The 16,332-nt window shown below is 46.2% G+C and overlaps 3 protein-coding genes across 3 annotated transcripts; all 3 read left to right on the top strand.

The window, feature by feature from the left end:
• Window positions 1-313: 313 nt before the first annotated feature.
• PG994_009785 (uncharacterized protein) lies at window positions 314-598 on the top strand (the record flags this gene model as incomplete). The annotated part of the gene is made up of 1 exon (XM_066861194.1): window positions 314-598. One exon carries the CDS (start codon window positions 314-316, stop codon window positions 596-598), a length of 285 nt encoding a protein of 94 aa, XP_066713364.1.
• A 9,727-nt stretch (window positions 599-10,325) lies between these two features.
• PG994_009784 (uncharacterized protein) lies at window positions 10,326-10,705 on the top strand (the record flags this gene model as incomplete). The annotated part of the gene is made up of 2 exons (XM_066861193.1): window positions 10,326-10,544; window positions 10,664-10,705. 2 exons carry the CDS (start codon window positions 10,326-10,328, stop codon window positions 10,703-10,705), a joined length of 261 nt encoding a protein of 86 aa, XP_066713363.1.
• A 1,431-nt stretch (window positions 10,706-12,136) lies between these two features.
• PG994_009783 (uncharacterized protein) lies at window positions 12,137-13,036 on the top strand (the record flags this gene model as incomplete). Its single annotated transcript, XM_066861192.1, has 2 exons — window positions 12,137-12,646; window positions 13,019-13,036. 2 exons carry the CDS (start codon window positions 12,137-12,139, stop codon window positions 13,034-13,036), a joined length of 528 nt encoding a protein of 175 aa, XP_066713362.1.
• Between the last annotated feature and the right edge of the window lie 3,296 nt (window positions 13,037-16,332).

Here is a 16,332-nt window from a genome sequence, read left to right as displayed (position 1 = left end):
ACTTGACCGGGACCAGCAACCTTTCACCCCCAAGAAAATAGACCCTTCCGGAACGAATCCATCTACCCAACACTAGGTCAACCTTGCAATCAGTCGAGTTCGCATCTAGCTAAAACTATTTCAAACCAGAGCTCCATTCCAGGGCTACCTATTTCTAACGGCCACCCCATCCACTTGCTGCATACATCTACATATATACAGCAAACAACCAGCCTCCCCAACACCCAACTATTTCTGGAACATCATCATCGTCCATAAATATAACGTACTACTACTACGTGACTCTACACATATACTCTACCACATCAACGAAATGGCGACTAGACCACCCAAAGCGCAATACTCCAGCTCCTCCTCCACCTCTTCGGCATCTTCCTACTCTGCATCCGACTCCGACCTGTCATCTCCCTCACCCTTCCGGGCCAGCATGGACACCATCTTCCGGCCTATCGCCTCTGTCGAGGTGCTACGCTGCATGCGATGCGCCAGATCCGTCGAGGCCACCAGCACTGACGATCCTGCCTCCTCTGGAATGGTCCGCGTCGGGCACAACATCTACTACTGCGACCGGTGCGCCAAGATGGTCGGTTACAAATGAAGAGAGCCGGCTTTCCGCTTCTCGATGTTCTGAAGCAAACGAGAGCCATTCGGCATCTCACTAATTCTTTACGTGACATTGTCACGGCGACTTACCACCACAGCGCGCACCGAGCTATTCGACAATCCGCTGGTTCGACTCCGTACACCATCTATTGCTGTGCGGGGCAACCTCGGAAGACTCGCGCCATCGGCAATCCGGCGGTCACAAATCCATGGATGCTGCATCGCATCTTACCACGAAGTCAAACAGAATACGGCGTGCCGATGAGCCGCCAATTGACTTGGGACTGACCACACGTGGTGTTGCGAAAGCGAACATCCCGTCTGCAGACAGGCTAATTCCCTGTTTCGCCGGAAGCACGACCATGCTGGAGAGTCTGGACCATGGCCATTGAGCCAAGACCGATGTTCGGTTTCGTGATGATAAAGCACGGGTTACCCTCTGGCAACCAATTGTGCCGACGTCCGGCTGCATGCAGACATGAGACGACAATTACTAAGATTTCGGCGATACAACTCTCGAAAATTATAGTTATGGATATATCGGCATTCGATTGACCCCATTGTCGCGCGACAAGTTTCTAACGGGGCCCCAGCTGGGATGGAACACCAGATCACTGGTGGAATTCGCACAAGGTGCGAATGCATTTGTCACTCTCGTCATCTCAAACATGGTGCGAGACGACATGATTGCTGTGTCTGCCATTGATTCTTCGCTACCTCTTTGCGTTGGGCATTGGTTGGTTCGGGATTGAGTGTGCAATAGTGTGTCCGTTCAGGGATCTCGGAGGGGGGCAATCATCACATGAATCCGCAGCGCTCGAGGTTTTCGGGCTACGATTCGCCAATGAGTGCGCTGGGTGGAGGGATGCGCCCACGGTCGAACTCGAGGATACCCACGTCACTAGTCTTAGCCCCGAGGCCAATCATGACTCTGCGGTGCCTTGTGGTGCAGCGAAAAGCCTCACAGCCCCCTCCACCACCCTGCCTATCTTAGGGCCGGCATTCCCCTGCCAGAAATTTGCGCCTCTGACGTCGAGCTGCTTTTCTGGCAACTCGGGGCATCCACAGCTGTTGGCACCCAAACTATGCTAGTCGCTGCAGACTATGGGTGGGCTTTGGGCCTGATCTGGCATCGCTTAAGGCCCCTCTTGGATCAGACTGGTCTACTATCTGTTTTTTTATTGTCCCTCCTACTAGTGATTGGGCTTCGGACTTGGCAGGAAAACGGATACCCTCTGGTTATTCGGAGGCAGCATTTACAGGGGCGTTTACGATGGATCAGGAATTTTTCATGTTGAGCAGCGCTCAAACTCATGGGTACCGGGAAAAGGAAGGGCGACGAGCTTAGCGAAACGTTTTGATCTTTTTTGATTTTTTTAACTACTTTATGATGGATACCCAATTACCTGTACCAAAACACGCAATTTGCCTTTGTTCTATAGTCCAATATCACATTACAGATTTATCACCACTGAAAACTCTACAACAAACCATCTCCTTGTCTAGCCCATATCGCCTGTGATGAACGACATAGCATATTTTGTGGCTTTGGGGAGGGTCCTGTCTGCACGTGCCCTACTTACCGACCACTTTCCACTTGGACGAAAACCGGCGGCCCCAACCGGCGGAACGGGTCCTTTCAATAAGGCCGGGCTGCCAAGTCCTGTCTGGCCTAGTTTGACCTGCAGCTTCAAGCATCATGTACTTCGTATTCAACAACCTTGTGCTGTTTGCTTTATGTATGTATGTAGATAAATGGATTAAACGTACCCTGCCGGCAAAAGGCTACTGCGTCTAATATGTAAAGTTGGCATAGGAACAAGAAAGATGCACCCATCAGCAGTAGTTTCTTTTTGCCCTTCACACCTGGCGAGAAAAGGAAGGTCGGTTGTCGTGTAGTGGGGTCGGCTTGATCGGTTTGGTCGGTCTGGGTGAATTGGGAAAAAAAGACAATGCTGAGCTAGGTTAGCAGACTGGGACGATCAGGGTCTTTCGTCGCTGCGATCTGCATGTCGATGTCATAATGCTGTCTACGAGGGAAAGGGAGCGAGAGCAAAAAAAAGACCCTGGATCAGCGGGACGATGAGCGCTATGCCAGCGTTCCGTTTGGATGTAGCAAGGGTTTCTGTTGTTTTCGCTGAGCCGGTGGTTTTCTTCTTCTTCTTCTCTTTCTGGTTGGTTGGGTGGTGGTCAGACTTGCGTGCTAATTGGTTCGTTTCGTCCATTCCGCTCTCACTAAATAAACAACAACCTTGGCTTTCTTCTTCCTTCACCCCAAGCCCAAGCAGCTAGCAGCGAATTGTATGCATGCCGACGCACCCCTCGCTCTTGCGTAGACGAGGGCAAAGGGCAAGCAAGGCGGCGCCTGACCTGACGGATGGCCCAAAACGGGTGAAACTACCACTGCATAGGCAGGCAGGCAGGACATGTCCCATGTGGGTATTGTCATGATGACGGCCTCGGCCGGAGATACTAGGTTAGCGGGCTTATGCCTACCTACCTATGTAACGTGAAGTAATCTGGCGAACGAGAGAGGTTCGCTGCGTTGCGCCCATGCTTCGTTATGCGTTGTTGCGACTTGATTTTCAGACTCACGAGCACTCCCCACAACGGTGGTCCAAAGTCCAAATTGGGAAGAAGGTACGGAGTAGTGGCATGCACATTTACGTTAGCATGTCCCCCGGCTGCCCGGGACGGAGTCGACGACGACAACGATGCCCGGACAGTGGACACGAACTCTCCCGTTGGGCCATACATACATACTCGGAGGGTTTCTTAAACAAGTAGCTACGTTGCAGTCGGAATCAAAACACAGCTACTGCTTGATGAGATGAGAGATCGGCAGGAGGGCTACCCTTGGGCTCCGCAGCTCCGCTGAGGAAGTGCGCGTACAAGGGGGCTTTCCTGAGTAATGCTATGGTAACATTATCGTTCGTGGTTGGGCAGAATTTAGAACAAGACCCCGGGGTATGCATTCGTTGTCAGGTACGGATTCACAGCATGGGACTTTTGGTTTCTTTCTTTTTTCTTCCTACTAACCTCCGCATCTCCAGAGTTTGGGACGAGAGAGGCTGGCGATACCTCTCCGTACAGCGCCAGTTTTGGGGGGAGGGGGGAGGGGGGCGTCCTTCGACAGTAGACAAACGCGGGGGAATGATATCAATTAGGTGCGGTGCATGCTGACGGGCTACCACCTACCACCTCACTACCCGCAGTAGCAAGCAGCCAGCTGGCGGGCCTATGACGGCGGTTGCGTGCACACCTAATTGCTGTCCCTCCGACCAACCAATCTGGGGGGGCCGCTTGGCAGCAGGTTTTCAGCACATGGCGCCGTTATGATTCGGTTCTGGTCACATACGGGACGCGCAATAGCATGATGCAGTGGGCTAAAAGGCGGGCACACTTTTCTATTCGATAGCGGAAGGGGTGGGAAGGCCTACCTATTTCAATCAAGGTGCTGACTGGGCACTGGCGGAGAGAGAACTGGAGACGGACTACCACCTCGAGAACACACAACAGTCGACTTTGTTGGTGCCATAGGGGGCAGCTGACTAGCTTACGATCTCTCCATCCAATCGAAATACGAAAGATCAGATTGATTTGCTACGGCGCTAGTGTTTCTATGTTTATTCATCGGTAGCATCATCGACACCATCATCACCGGTTCTCTATCTTGCCACCAATGCGGTAATGACAGCATCGACGCGCAACTGTTTGGGCGCAGGGTCTCACTCATTCAGGGTCCTCAGGGTTTTCGGACCATTTCAGAACCCTTCGACCACATAGCGCGCGCACAAGCTCTCATCTGCGAGAGAGAAGATCGAAGATCAATGCCAGCTCAGCTCCCGAGACCAGTCGTGCGCGCGCATTGTCGTTGTAAACAGAAATAGGACACCACCAACGACCACCACCACCACACTAACACTAACACTAATAACACTGTCACAGAGATGAGAAACATCGAAAACCCTACTAGCGCTTTGCTACGTCATGCCGCTTCAGGCGCTCGTCCCACTCCCGTCCCACCACCAATCGGAGCCTCAAGCGACGAGCCAAACAAGACAGCAGCTGTAGCCGGCAGGCATCCCCGTTGTCTGGTTTTCCGACGCCGTTAGTGAACCATTGCGACGGGTGGGCGTCCTCGCTCATGGATGATCCGTCTAATTAACATATTCATTATCCAGTCTTATTACTGTGCTAATTTCGAAACCGAACTAAACTGCGTTGTCCGTCACACAACATCATCCAAACATCGCATGCCCCTCCATCGGAGCTAATGTGTCGAGAGCTTCCTTGTCGGCGTGTGCGTGTACCCTATCTCTTGTCCATCACGTGTTCCTGATTGATGAAGATGAAGTTTCCGTTGTTGTCCCGGCTTCAAATCCCGCGTAGGCATGTTCCCGGGCATGAGGCGGAGTAAAGTCGGGCTGGGAGGTTCCCGGAGAGCCGTTTTCGTGAATGGGGGTCCTTTTCGCCCCTCCTGATTACGATTACAGAGGGAGAGCGAAATAGCACTGATGTTATCTTTTGCGCGGCCAGCCAGCCCCAGACCCTCCCAGCCACCAATGGCAGGTTAGCCACATACTCTTTTGCCTTGGCATGCGACCTGGGAGGATTGCGAATAGTTTCGCGTGCGCGTCTCCCCCAGCTGGCAGGCTGGCGGGGCAGTTTGACAGGTTCGGATCCCGTTATCCAGTTACCTAGCGCTGCAACCTTGGGCGACAATGGCAGCACGACGTCGTGTGCGTGTGTGTTCTTGGTTTCTCCCCCACCCGTCTGGATACCGCATGCATACTTACTTAGAAAGAAAGACGAGAATTGAAAAGACCTGGTTAGTCGGCGAGTTGTAAGTAGTCATGGAGATCACATGGAGAAGAAGTCTGGAAAAATCACCCAGCACCCAGATTGCGCAGGAGTGCCCGAGCTCCACGATCTTCAACGGGTGGAGGCAGAATTACTTGGAAGCTCGAAACAGACTCCGAGTCAGTCTGGGTCCACGAGAAAACGGTGATCTTTTTTTTCGACCTGCGGCTCGGCTCCGTTTGGCTCCGAATGACAGGATTGGATTTTTACCCACCTACCAATCCATCCAATCCCGACCGTCCAATCCCATCTCGTTTCTGGAACTTCAAACAACTGATCTTCATCAACCTCACGGCCTGAAAAGTCTAAATGAACAGCAACACCCCTAGAGGGTTAAAAAAAAGGAGTAGATTGTCGATCACATAAAAAAGGAGATGCTCGCGCCGGAAATGTTGGATTCCGTCCGCTCAGCATCTTTCGCTCATCAAGCAGGGTCATCCCCTTCTAGAACGTCGAATCTTCATCTCGTTAGAAGGATCTCTAACATAAGTGGATATGGATCTGTTCAGCTACGGCAACCTTCGCAAAATTACTCGTCCCCCGCTTGCGGCCGCACAACTGAACGTCGGCGATAGGAGCTGTAAAACCTGCGGGGGTGGCTTGGGGGTTTCTGGGGATGAGCCATGTGGGTGGTACCGAATGAAATGAGACCCTACCAAGTGCCCGGTTGTCGATATAACGGGTTTCAATTCGGGGCCAGTATAAGGGTTACTGGGATCAAGCATCTCTTGTCACTGTCGTTAGCTGCCACTGACACAACCCGGTAAACAACAGTGTTATCTGGGGTAATCCCTACCCCAGACCACGATATCAGAGCAGGCCAGTCCAGTGAGTAATGTTGGTTCTGAGACTGCTGATCTCAACAACCACTACGGAGGCTCCCAGTATTCGGCACCCCCTAACAAGGCCAATTTTCGCCAGCCTGTCAATCTTGTGTATCACCACTAGGCTATTGTTACATGCAAGGGCCTACTTCAAGCATGAACCTCTTTGCTGTGAGTGTTATGTGGCAAGATCATTCCCTTCGGGCCCCGAAACGCTCAACTAAACCCTGCAAGGGGCTTATTGGGGAAGAAAGGGGTAGAGAGAAAGGCTGAGTAGCATTTTTCATGACAAGGCATTCTACCTACTGATGGCTGGCTGCTGTAATCCGCTCTGTTGGTGGGCATGGCCGTCTCGGGGTCCCAATTCCCGAGCAGACGTATTGGACGGCAAGAAGGAACCCACTTGATAGTACTGACTGATTGCCGAATATTACCAGATACTATCAGCGTGGTACAACTGCATCACGAGCTCAGGTCTCTCAACTTCGTGGCCATAAAAGGCTCTAGTAGGAGGTCAATGTTACATGACGTGAAGTTATTATCCGAGTTGGGGTTGAAGATAAGCATTGGGTTATTGCTAAACAAAACCAGCTTTATCGACACTTTGTTCACCGGGGTTTTCAATAGCAGTAGCTACTATTTCTATATCGACCGTGACTATATCCACTTATAGAACTGTGACCCCTATCCCCTTCAGCAGCAGCAGCAGCACTATAGAACCTCGTCATGCCTCATCATCCCTGCCCGTCCAGAGCTCCAGCAGCTCTAGTTCCAAGGTAACCTAGAACAAGAACTACGTCCCCGCCGGCCATTGCCACTCCTACAGTTCCATCTGCTTCCTGCTGCCCACCACCTACCCCAACGGCCTGACCCCGACCTCGATCCACACCCCCTCCTGGACCACCTCGTCGCTCTAGGCCCACGTTCGGCACCGACGCCGTAACCAACCCGCTGCCCCACACCACCACGGTTACCGGGCCCCTCCACCACCGCCACCGTCGCCTTCATCCCCTCATCGTCGTCCTCTTCGCAGTCGGCCTCTTTGGTTGGTCAAGTAGACAGCTGCCTGTCGACGCTGTTATTGCATTGAGTGGCCGGTTTTGACGACTGGACTCACCTTACAGACTGCTGTCCATCTTTCCGTGATGATAAATATTCAGATAGAAATGGGGGAGCGGGTTTATCTTCTGAGCTTCGGATGCTCCGGTTTGAACCAAGCTTTGTTGTTGGCTGGAGCTGAGGTACACAACCAACACGACAAGGGGGTAGCCACCTCCACCCATGCAATATTGAATTACGGAGTAATTGCATTTCGGCCTGCCCTGTATGCGGCCATGGTCCGTCTGTAGCCCACCAACCATACCAATATTACGACCACGTTCTTGCCCCTCCCCCGGTATGCATGAGATGCATCCGCAACATACACACACAGAATACCCACCCTCATTCTCATTGACCTATCCTTCAGCCTTGAATCATCACGTCTTGCACATGACACAAGATAGCGGCAACATGGTGGCCCCTACTCTATATACATCAGTTCAAAAGTCTTTCGATGTGTTTGACTATGCCATCTCAGGCGCCCTGTTCTCAATCATGATCAGTTGCACGCCAATATGCGTATTCACAACTGCTCTGCCCTTCGTAGGAAGCATCAACCAGCGAACGTTTCGCGTTGTATGAGAGTAAGAAAAAGAACCAGCTCATCGCATATATTAAAAGATTCACGAGCTACCCCTATTCTACCCACCATCACCATGCCATACAACCAGCAAATAGGGGTAGCTCGGATATCCAAAAACCGAAGATATAGTATTAACTAAGAAACCTTCCGAGGTATGATCGGACTGTCACTAACATATCACAGACCCCTCGGCGTGGATTAGGCATTGCCTTTTTCCCTCTGGGATGATGAAGTTTGTTCAGGAGCAAGGGTACTTAGAGGAGCATGTAAGAGTGAAACTGAACATTAACAGACAATGAACGTATGGTGAAGTAACATACCCCGGATCCCAGGCGTCGGGTATTGAATAATGTGGTTATAATCAATATTTTCGTGGTTTTTTCGCTGCGAGGGTCTTCTGTTTTAATGCTATTGACTCCGAATCACTAGACCATAATGAAAGAGAGAACAACAGGCGATAGAAAAAGACGAACAGGGTATATAGTGCTGACGCTGCTTCTGCCCCTCAGCATGTGTGTTGGCATTTACATTTACTTTAATATGTTTACCGTCTTCGGAAGTTTAGTCCGCAGGATTCTAGACTGCCCCCTTTAACGCTTCCGAAGGATTCAAGGGTAACCCGGTTGTAATACATGTCATGTTTCCTATCCCGCCATGAAAATCGTTATTGGATGATGTGGTGCAACTTTCGTTTCTTATATTCCTCAAGTAGAAAAATCATGTCAGCCATCGCCTGGTCTCTTTCCATTAGACTTTCATCATCACTGTAACGAGGAGATCAGCATAGGTAGGTGAACCAAAAGGACTCCAAGGGCTTTTAGTCTCGAATCCTCTGTATGATATATATTATAGTAGTGGTAGTGTTGGTGCCTTAACGACACAAGTTCTCACAGCCGAAATGCGCTTAGAGGCCCTTTTCAATCCGATTGGTCGTCATTTACGACCGGGGAGACACTATACGAGAGCTGCTTCAAGCCACCTGCCTCATTATTTAGAGTCCTATTGACCCTCCTCTTTGCGTTACAGCGTCGTATAAACCAATGACAAGCCTACCACATTAACCACATACGTTGACCACGGCAGGCAGATGCTTGACATCCTACTGCTTGATGAAAGACATATGATAATGTAAGGTAACCCGGAGTGAGTCCTACCCCGTTACACCAGGAGGGAATATAGTGGACAGGGATGTGGATGTATCACCATTGCAACATATGCGCTATTCATGACACATAGCAGGGCTCTCACTGCAAAGACAAAGTTGCCATAATCCCCACCTCGCCTCCCCGGGCCATCACCGTTCGCCCGCCCGATAGCTTTACCCGGCTCCTACCCTGAGCTGACTAGTCATGTTCCAACTTCAATTACTCAGCCTATTCAGCAAAGACTATAGATTCAGACCGAGCAAGTCAGCCTAAGCCTCATGCTGTACGACCGATCATTGGGGGCCGAGCGGCTTTCGCGCAACACGTCAACTTCTGGTTATACACGGTAGAATGCCGATTGCCTATCACAACTCTCAGGGTGCTGCGCCTGCCAGGAAACCAATTTGATTCCGGACCGGCGTTTGGCTGCCTGATATTGCTACTTTCCGAGCTTCGCGTACTGGTATGTCATAGGGTCGTATATTGATTAAGCTGACATCAGACAATCCCCCTTTTCCGTCAGCGTCGGAAGCGAGGGGACATCTTGAATGGTGATGCAAGGTTGCACTGCACTCTTCGTATACTCCATGGTGCTATTCGGAGTACAAGCGAGTTGGTAGCTCATATGCATCCATTATCACCAATGACAGCACCAGCATCATGATCGCGGCAACACGGCATGCCGTCCCCTTGACGACATAGTAAGCACAACATACTGCATTTGTCTTGGCCAGCACTGCAATGTTCAATATGGGCAGCAAGCCATTTGCGCAACGCGTGCTTTTACAGCAACCAGTAAGAGGAGTATGTTTACCAGGTGGCTCAGCTTGGAAGGTCAAGGCTGAGTCTTACATCCTTGGCATCCAGTAAACTTCGGATCTCCGTCTGGAGGATTTCTCACCCCCCTATGTGAACGAGAAGCTTGAAGAGATGGCGGTGATGATGATGGCGGTGATGATGGTGGTGAAGGAGAGGGGGGCAAATGCATAGTCCTACGGATCAGCAGCGTCATCTATGACAGAGGTAAAGCGAGCCTTGAGATGAAAATGAGGCATCGAGACCGAAAAGTCCAAGTATATAAAGCCTGGCAAATGACCGATCTTTGCTTTCCATTCATCATCATCATCATCAAACTCAGTCCTACATCCACCACAACACACATCCCACTCCAACACACACAAAAGACTTTTATCCCTATTTTTCAAGATGCAGTTCTTCACCATCTCCGCCATCACTTTCCTCGCCGCTGGCGTCCTCGCCATGCCCAACGCCGCGTCCGGCGAGCACACCCTCCAGGCTCGTTGCTCGGCCAACCTGCCCGCTTGCAACGGTGGCCACATCACCGGCCAGACCAACTGCCGCTGCGAGGGCCAGAAGGAGACTTGCGATGTCTGGTCGTGCCCCGGAGGTGGAAGCAACACCGTCGTGAGTACTTCTCTGTCGTCATTCCCGACGAAGAAAGGGAAAGAGAGTTACATGTGTATATATGCATATGCATATTCAAACAGCGTAACGCAAAACTTACTAATATGAAACTTGTATAGATGGTCTGTGGCCAGCAAGGCACCGGATGTGTGTGGATCTAGACGAAAACGGCAGAGCCACTCCTCTCGCTCCTCGACTCTCGCCAAGTCTTGACTTTTCGGGGTGTTGATTTCTCGTGGGGGTTTTGAGAAAGACTAGATGGCCACTGGTCTTTTGCTACTATTCTGCCACGCGTTTTACTTTTCAAAATTTGTCTGACGGGGTTCTTACCACTGTATCTACGTCCATACTGGATACACTTAGTCGCTCTTTCACCCATAGTTATTTAAAGGATTATATTGCCTTCAAACCATTAGATACTATCCTTGAGATGCGTAGAGCTCGACTTGAGGAAGCAGTGTGAGATATATAATACCCTAAAACGACTAAATCTTTCACATACGACCATATCCTGCTGAATACTAGGGATCCCGTCCGCTCTCCCATATATAAGCAGCAGAGAGCCGAATTAGTACTAGGGTCGGTGACGACCTGGGAATCATCGGTGTTGTATGTTTTCGTTTTATCTTTCTGTCCTTCAGATCTCCGCTCCTAAATGTGACGAAGAAGAATTCACTGCAAGCCCGCCATGATTTTTCGACAGCCGGATGGGTTACTGAGCATGTTGGTGACGTGAGAGTCCTAATCAGGCAACTCATATCTCTATTTTCATCCCATTTCGGTGGGCTGGGGGTCGCAAGGCCCCGCCCCCCTTGAGTGGGACGGGACCGCTTGATGGTGAAAACGCTGCTTTTGGTATGGTAGGTGCAGCGCTTTTGCCATTAAGGGGATATGTGGTATGTACCGTGCTGATGTTATTCTAGAATCGGTCCTCTCATCCATGTACCTTTTCTTGCTGTTCCCTGGAGAGTGGCCTTTGAGAGCAGACAATGTGCCAACTGGCTATGTAGCTGAATACTGTGGTGGGAGATGCCACTGCTTATGACAACCCTAGCGAAAGAATAGGTGTTTGTAAACATGAGGTAACTCCGTGGGTACCCACGTTCCGACCCCTGGAGAATGTGTCTGTCAAAACGCACGACACCGGCGATGAGGATGAGCGATTAGCGTGGTGAAGCTGTAATCTCTTGCGTGTGGCAGGCGAGGGAGCAAGTAAATATTTGGTAGACGGGGTATATTAGGAGGGTTCTAATGGAATGAAGAGATGATACTCTTTATATAGGCCTCGAAGTTCCACATATTAGAAGAAGTAATGAGTGTCTCCATGGCGGTGAGATGCGAAGCAAGCGGTCGCGAACTGGCTTTTACGTCTACAGGCCGGGTTGCAGGAAGGTAAGGCTGTTGATCTGCGGACCTGTCATTGAGGGGTCGGCCAGTGTCCTGTTTTGGCCCCCAGCCTGCGCGCAGTTCAGGCTACCACCCCGCAGATGTAGGTTAAGCGCCCGCCGTCCTAGGACTACTTGCATTTTCTTCTAGAAATGACCAAGACTGAAACAAGTTACGCAGGTCCCTGGTAACACCACATTTCCGACATGGCCCAGTCCGCTGTTGCCACCCGCGGCTTCACCGTTGACTGGGTCTGCGCCCTCCCCGTCGAGCTGGCCGCCGCCGCCGAGATGATGGACGAGGAGTTCGCCGACCTCCCCTCGAACCTCGCGACTGAATCGAAGCTCTACTCCTTCGGCCGGATCGGCGTCCAAAACGTTGTGGCGGCCTGTCTGCCCGCCGGTCAGATGGGCACCAACCCGGCCGCCACTGTCGCCAGTCAGATGCAGCAAAGCTTCCCGTCCCTGCGCTTCGGCGTCCTCGTTGGCATCGGCGGTGGCGTCCCGCGCCTCGACGACGAGATCGAGGTCGACATCCGGCTCGGCGACGTTGTGATCAGCCAGCCCGCCGGTCAACATGGTGGAGTCGTCCAGTACGATTTCGGAAAGACGGGGCCCGGCGGCCGCATCGCGCGTACTGGCAGTCTCAATGCACCGCCCACGATTCTTCTGAACGCCCTGTCTAAACTCCGCGCCAATGACCTGCGGGGGCAAGACGTAAGTCCTTACGCACCTCTCCAAGCTCACACATCGGCAACCGAAATTCGCATCGCCAGGCCCTGGCCAAGACACCCTCTACGATGCATTTTCGGTGCATGTGGCCGGGGCTTCCTGCGCAAAGTGCCGCCCGGACGATGTGCTCGACAGGGAGATCCGCGTGACGACCGATCCGGTAAGCAACTTTCGGGGTTTATTCCTCCCTATTCCAGTGTTTATTCCTTCCTGCCCCGATGGTTACTCCTCCTTATCCAGTGTTGCCTTTCAACCAATCATTCCAACCAATATTTTGACCAACCAACCAACACCCTCATATTGATCAACCAACCGCGGTTTGCTGGAAAGTACTGCAAACTAACCAAACAATCCAAGTGGTTGCTAACCGGTTGATATGGTTAATATCGAGCCGAAATATCCCCGATTTCTAGTATATTTTAAAGCTTTTAATTAATGTATTTTATAAAGTTTTTTAATGTTTTATTTAAGACTAATAAAGGTTAAAAAATAAGTTTAAATATTATAATTTAATATTAATAAATTAAAAAATATTTTTAACGCGAAATAATATATTTAATATTATTTTAAATAATAAATAACGTGTTTTTTAATTTATTTTTCTTAATTGTTTTAATTAATTATTTTAAAAAATTTATTATTAACGCTATTATTATAATATTTATTAAACTTTTTTACTTATTAATTAATATTTATATACTTTTATTAAATAATTTAATTATTAGGTTTTATAAATTTTAAAAAAGTATTAAATTTATATATTTTATTTAATAAAATAATTACTTTAATTATATAAATTTATTAATAATAACTTATTAAATATAATAAACTATTTTTATATATATTATTATATTAAAACGTTTATTAATAATATAATAATAAAATATATATAATAATTTTAAGTTTATTTAATAATAATTTATTTTAACTTTTTCTATATCGTTTTAATAGGCGACGTTAATAAATAATTATAAAATAAATCGCGCCGGAGTAGTGGTCGTACGAGAAGGCTTAAAACGCGCCCGCGGCGCTATAGAATCTACGGGGAGCCTGGGTATAATACGCGTACTTATTAAAACGATATAGATATATTTAAAAATAAAAATTCCGATTAATTTAAATATATTAAATACGTTATAACGAAATTAATTTATATTTAAATATATAAGGTTAGCGTAAGTAATAAATTCGGTTATTTAATAAATTCGGTTATTTAATAAATTCGCTTATAAAGTATATTAATTAGTTTAAAACATTAAAAAACATTACGAGATACGAATTAATTAACTATTAACTAATTAATGCCCTTTTAATTAACTGTTTTACTAATTAACTAGCGTAGAATCAGCTGCAGGGGTAAGCTAGCTAACGGTGCTACGGTCACCCTATGTAACGGCGACCCTTAAATTTAGATAGCCCTTAATAACACTATATATAAATTAATATATAAACTAGTTAGCTTTTAATTTATAATTAATTAAATAATATTATCGTTTTCTTTTTCTTTTCCTCTTTTTAATAAGCCGTAAACTTAACGAGTTAATATTATAACGCGCGATTTAAGATATTATAAATAGCTCGTTAATAAAATAAGTGTAACGAACGCTATCTAGGTTCTAAAAGAAACCTAGTAAGACGTACTAAGGTTTATATTAATAATACGAGAGAGTATTTAAACGTGTAATAGAAGTCGCTTTTATTAATATAGTGGGTAATAGCTTTATAAAAACGAAGGTAATTAGGGTGCGTAGATTTAAAGGTATTTATAATAGTTTCGTTAAGGCTGTTTACCTTATTAATAAATTAAAATTAATACTTAAATTAATTATTAAAATAAAGAGTATTTATATAAAATATATAAGGGGGAACGTTCGTTATTATATATTTAATCCTTTTTTTATTAATTTATTATTACTTAGTAATCTTTTTTCATCACGTTTTGCGTTATTTAGTGATCTCGCCTGATCACGCTTTACGCTATTTAGTGATCTTTCTTAATCACGCTTTGCGCTATTTAGTAATCTCGCTTAAGCGCTTGCCGTGCTACGTGATTTATTGGCGATCGTCGTTGTTTTATAGGTATATTTGTTCTATTGCTAGGCGTGGCGGTGTTATTATTTATTATTAAGAAAGGTCTAGTTTTATGTTAGTATAGCTGGCGGTACGGTCCGTGGCTATAGTATCGTAGCCTGTTCGGGGTATGATAGTTCCGTGCCGGTAGGTGGGGTTTTTTAGCCGCATGGTTAGGTTAGGTTATAATATTATTATTTTTTTTTTAATTATTTTGTTTTTAAAGTATTAACTTTATAAATACTTTAATTATTTATTATCGTAGTTTATAGTAGGTTCTTTTTTTTATTACTTTTATTTATAATATATACTTATTATAGATAGTCGCGTTAAAAATTTTTAGATTAAATTTAATCGTTCTTTTACTATTCGTTACGCGGATTTTATCGAGGCTTTTTTTAAATTTAGTTTCGAAGTTATGCCTTATAGTCGCTGCTTTACGAAGGGGTAGTTTTATGTAATAATGAAAGGTGTTAATAAGTATAAAGAGTGTACTCGTGCTAGCTGTGCGTGTAATAGTACCGGGGTTTTATTATTTTTTTTACGGCGTGTATAAGATAAGTACGACCGCCTATCTCGGGAAAAGTCCGTTATAGAGGCTTATTTTTTAGAGCTTTAATATTAAATTAACGAGGCCGTTACTCGCTTTATTCGTTTTTATAAATAAAAGGAGATGGCTCGTACCTAGGGGGTTAAGTTAGTACAGCGTGGTTTGCGCTCCCTAGACGAATTCGAGGAGTAGGAGCGTCGGGAGTCTAAAGCCGTTATAGCTATCCAGGCTTACGGGGGTTTTAGTGTTATGGATTAGAACGCGACCGATTTCTTTTTTAAGCCGATCTCCGAGGTTATTATTTAAACGTCCGTAGCTCCTCAGTAATATTTGCTAGGTGTCTCTTAGTTTTTTAAGTATTATTTTTTAATGGGTAGCCTTTTTATTAGACGAGGTATTAGAAGCTTTATTTTTTCTTTTTTTTATTAATAATTTTATTAATTTCGTACTCGTGCTAATCTGTTTCGACTTCTAGTTATGTATCGATTAGGGTTTTTTTAATTATTAGCTCGAGTAATAAAATTTGAAATATAAGGTGTATTTGTATTATTTTAAGTAGCGATAATTGGTAATTAGTTTTTAAAATAATTTTTACGATTTTAAATAGCCTTACTTTTTTAAAGTTTAATTTGTTACTTAGTCGTTTTGTTTTAATATTTCGTTATAAGAGGTAAACTTTTTTTCCTTTTTTAAAAGTTAGTCTTTTTAACTTTGTCTAGTTAGCGTATCCTTTTATTTATTATTAAAAGAAGGTGAGGTCTTATTATAATATAATTTAAAGTTTTTTTAGTTTTTTAACTTATATAGTCGCGATTAGTGCTAGCTCTCCTTTTAAGGGTTTTTTAATAATTTCTAGGTTGTATTTATAGTTCATTTTAAATAATAAGATACGCGTAACTTCGTTATTTACGTTATTATAAACAAATTAAGTTATAAGTAATAATTATACCTAATTATTTTATTTATAATTAATATAGTAGTGTAGGTATTATTTTAAAGTTTAGTTTATTCGTTTAATTTATTTATTTATTTAAAGGTGGTAAGCCGTAAA

The sequence above is a fragment of the Apiospora phragmitis genome (assembly GCF_038363925.1).
Source record: "Apiospora phragmitis strain CBS 135458 chromosome Unknown utg000009l:1.0-1189150.0:1.0-1190623.0, whole genome shotgun sequence".
Taxonomy (NCBI): domain Eukaryota; kingdom Fungi; phylum Ascomycota; class Sordariomycetes; order Amphisphaeriales; family Apiosporaceae; genus Apiospora; species Apiospora phragmitis.
The sequence above is the reverse complement of the archived record's forward strand: the minus strand, read 5'-3'. Positions and strand labels throughout refer to the sequence as shown.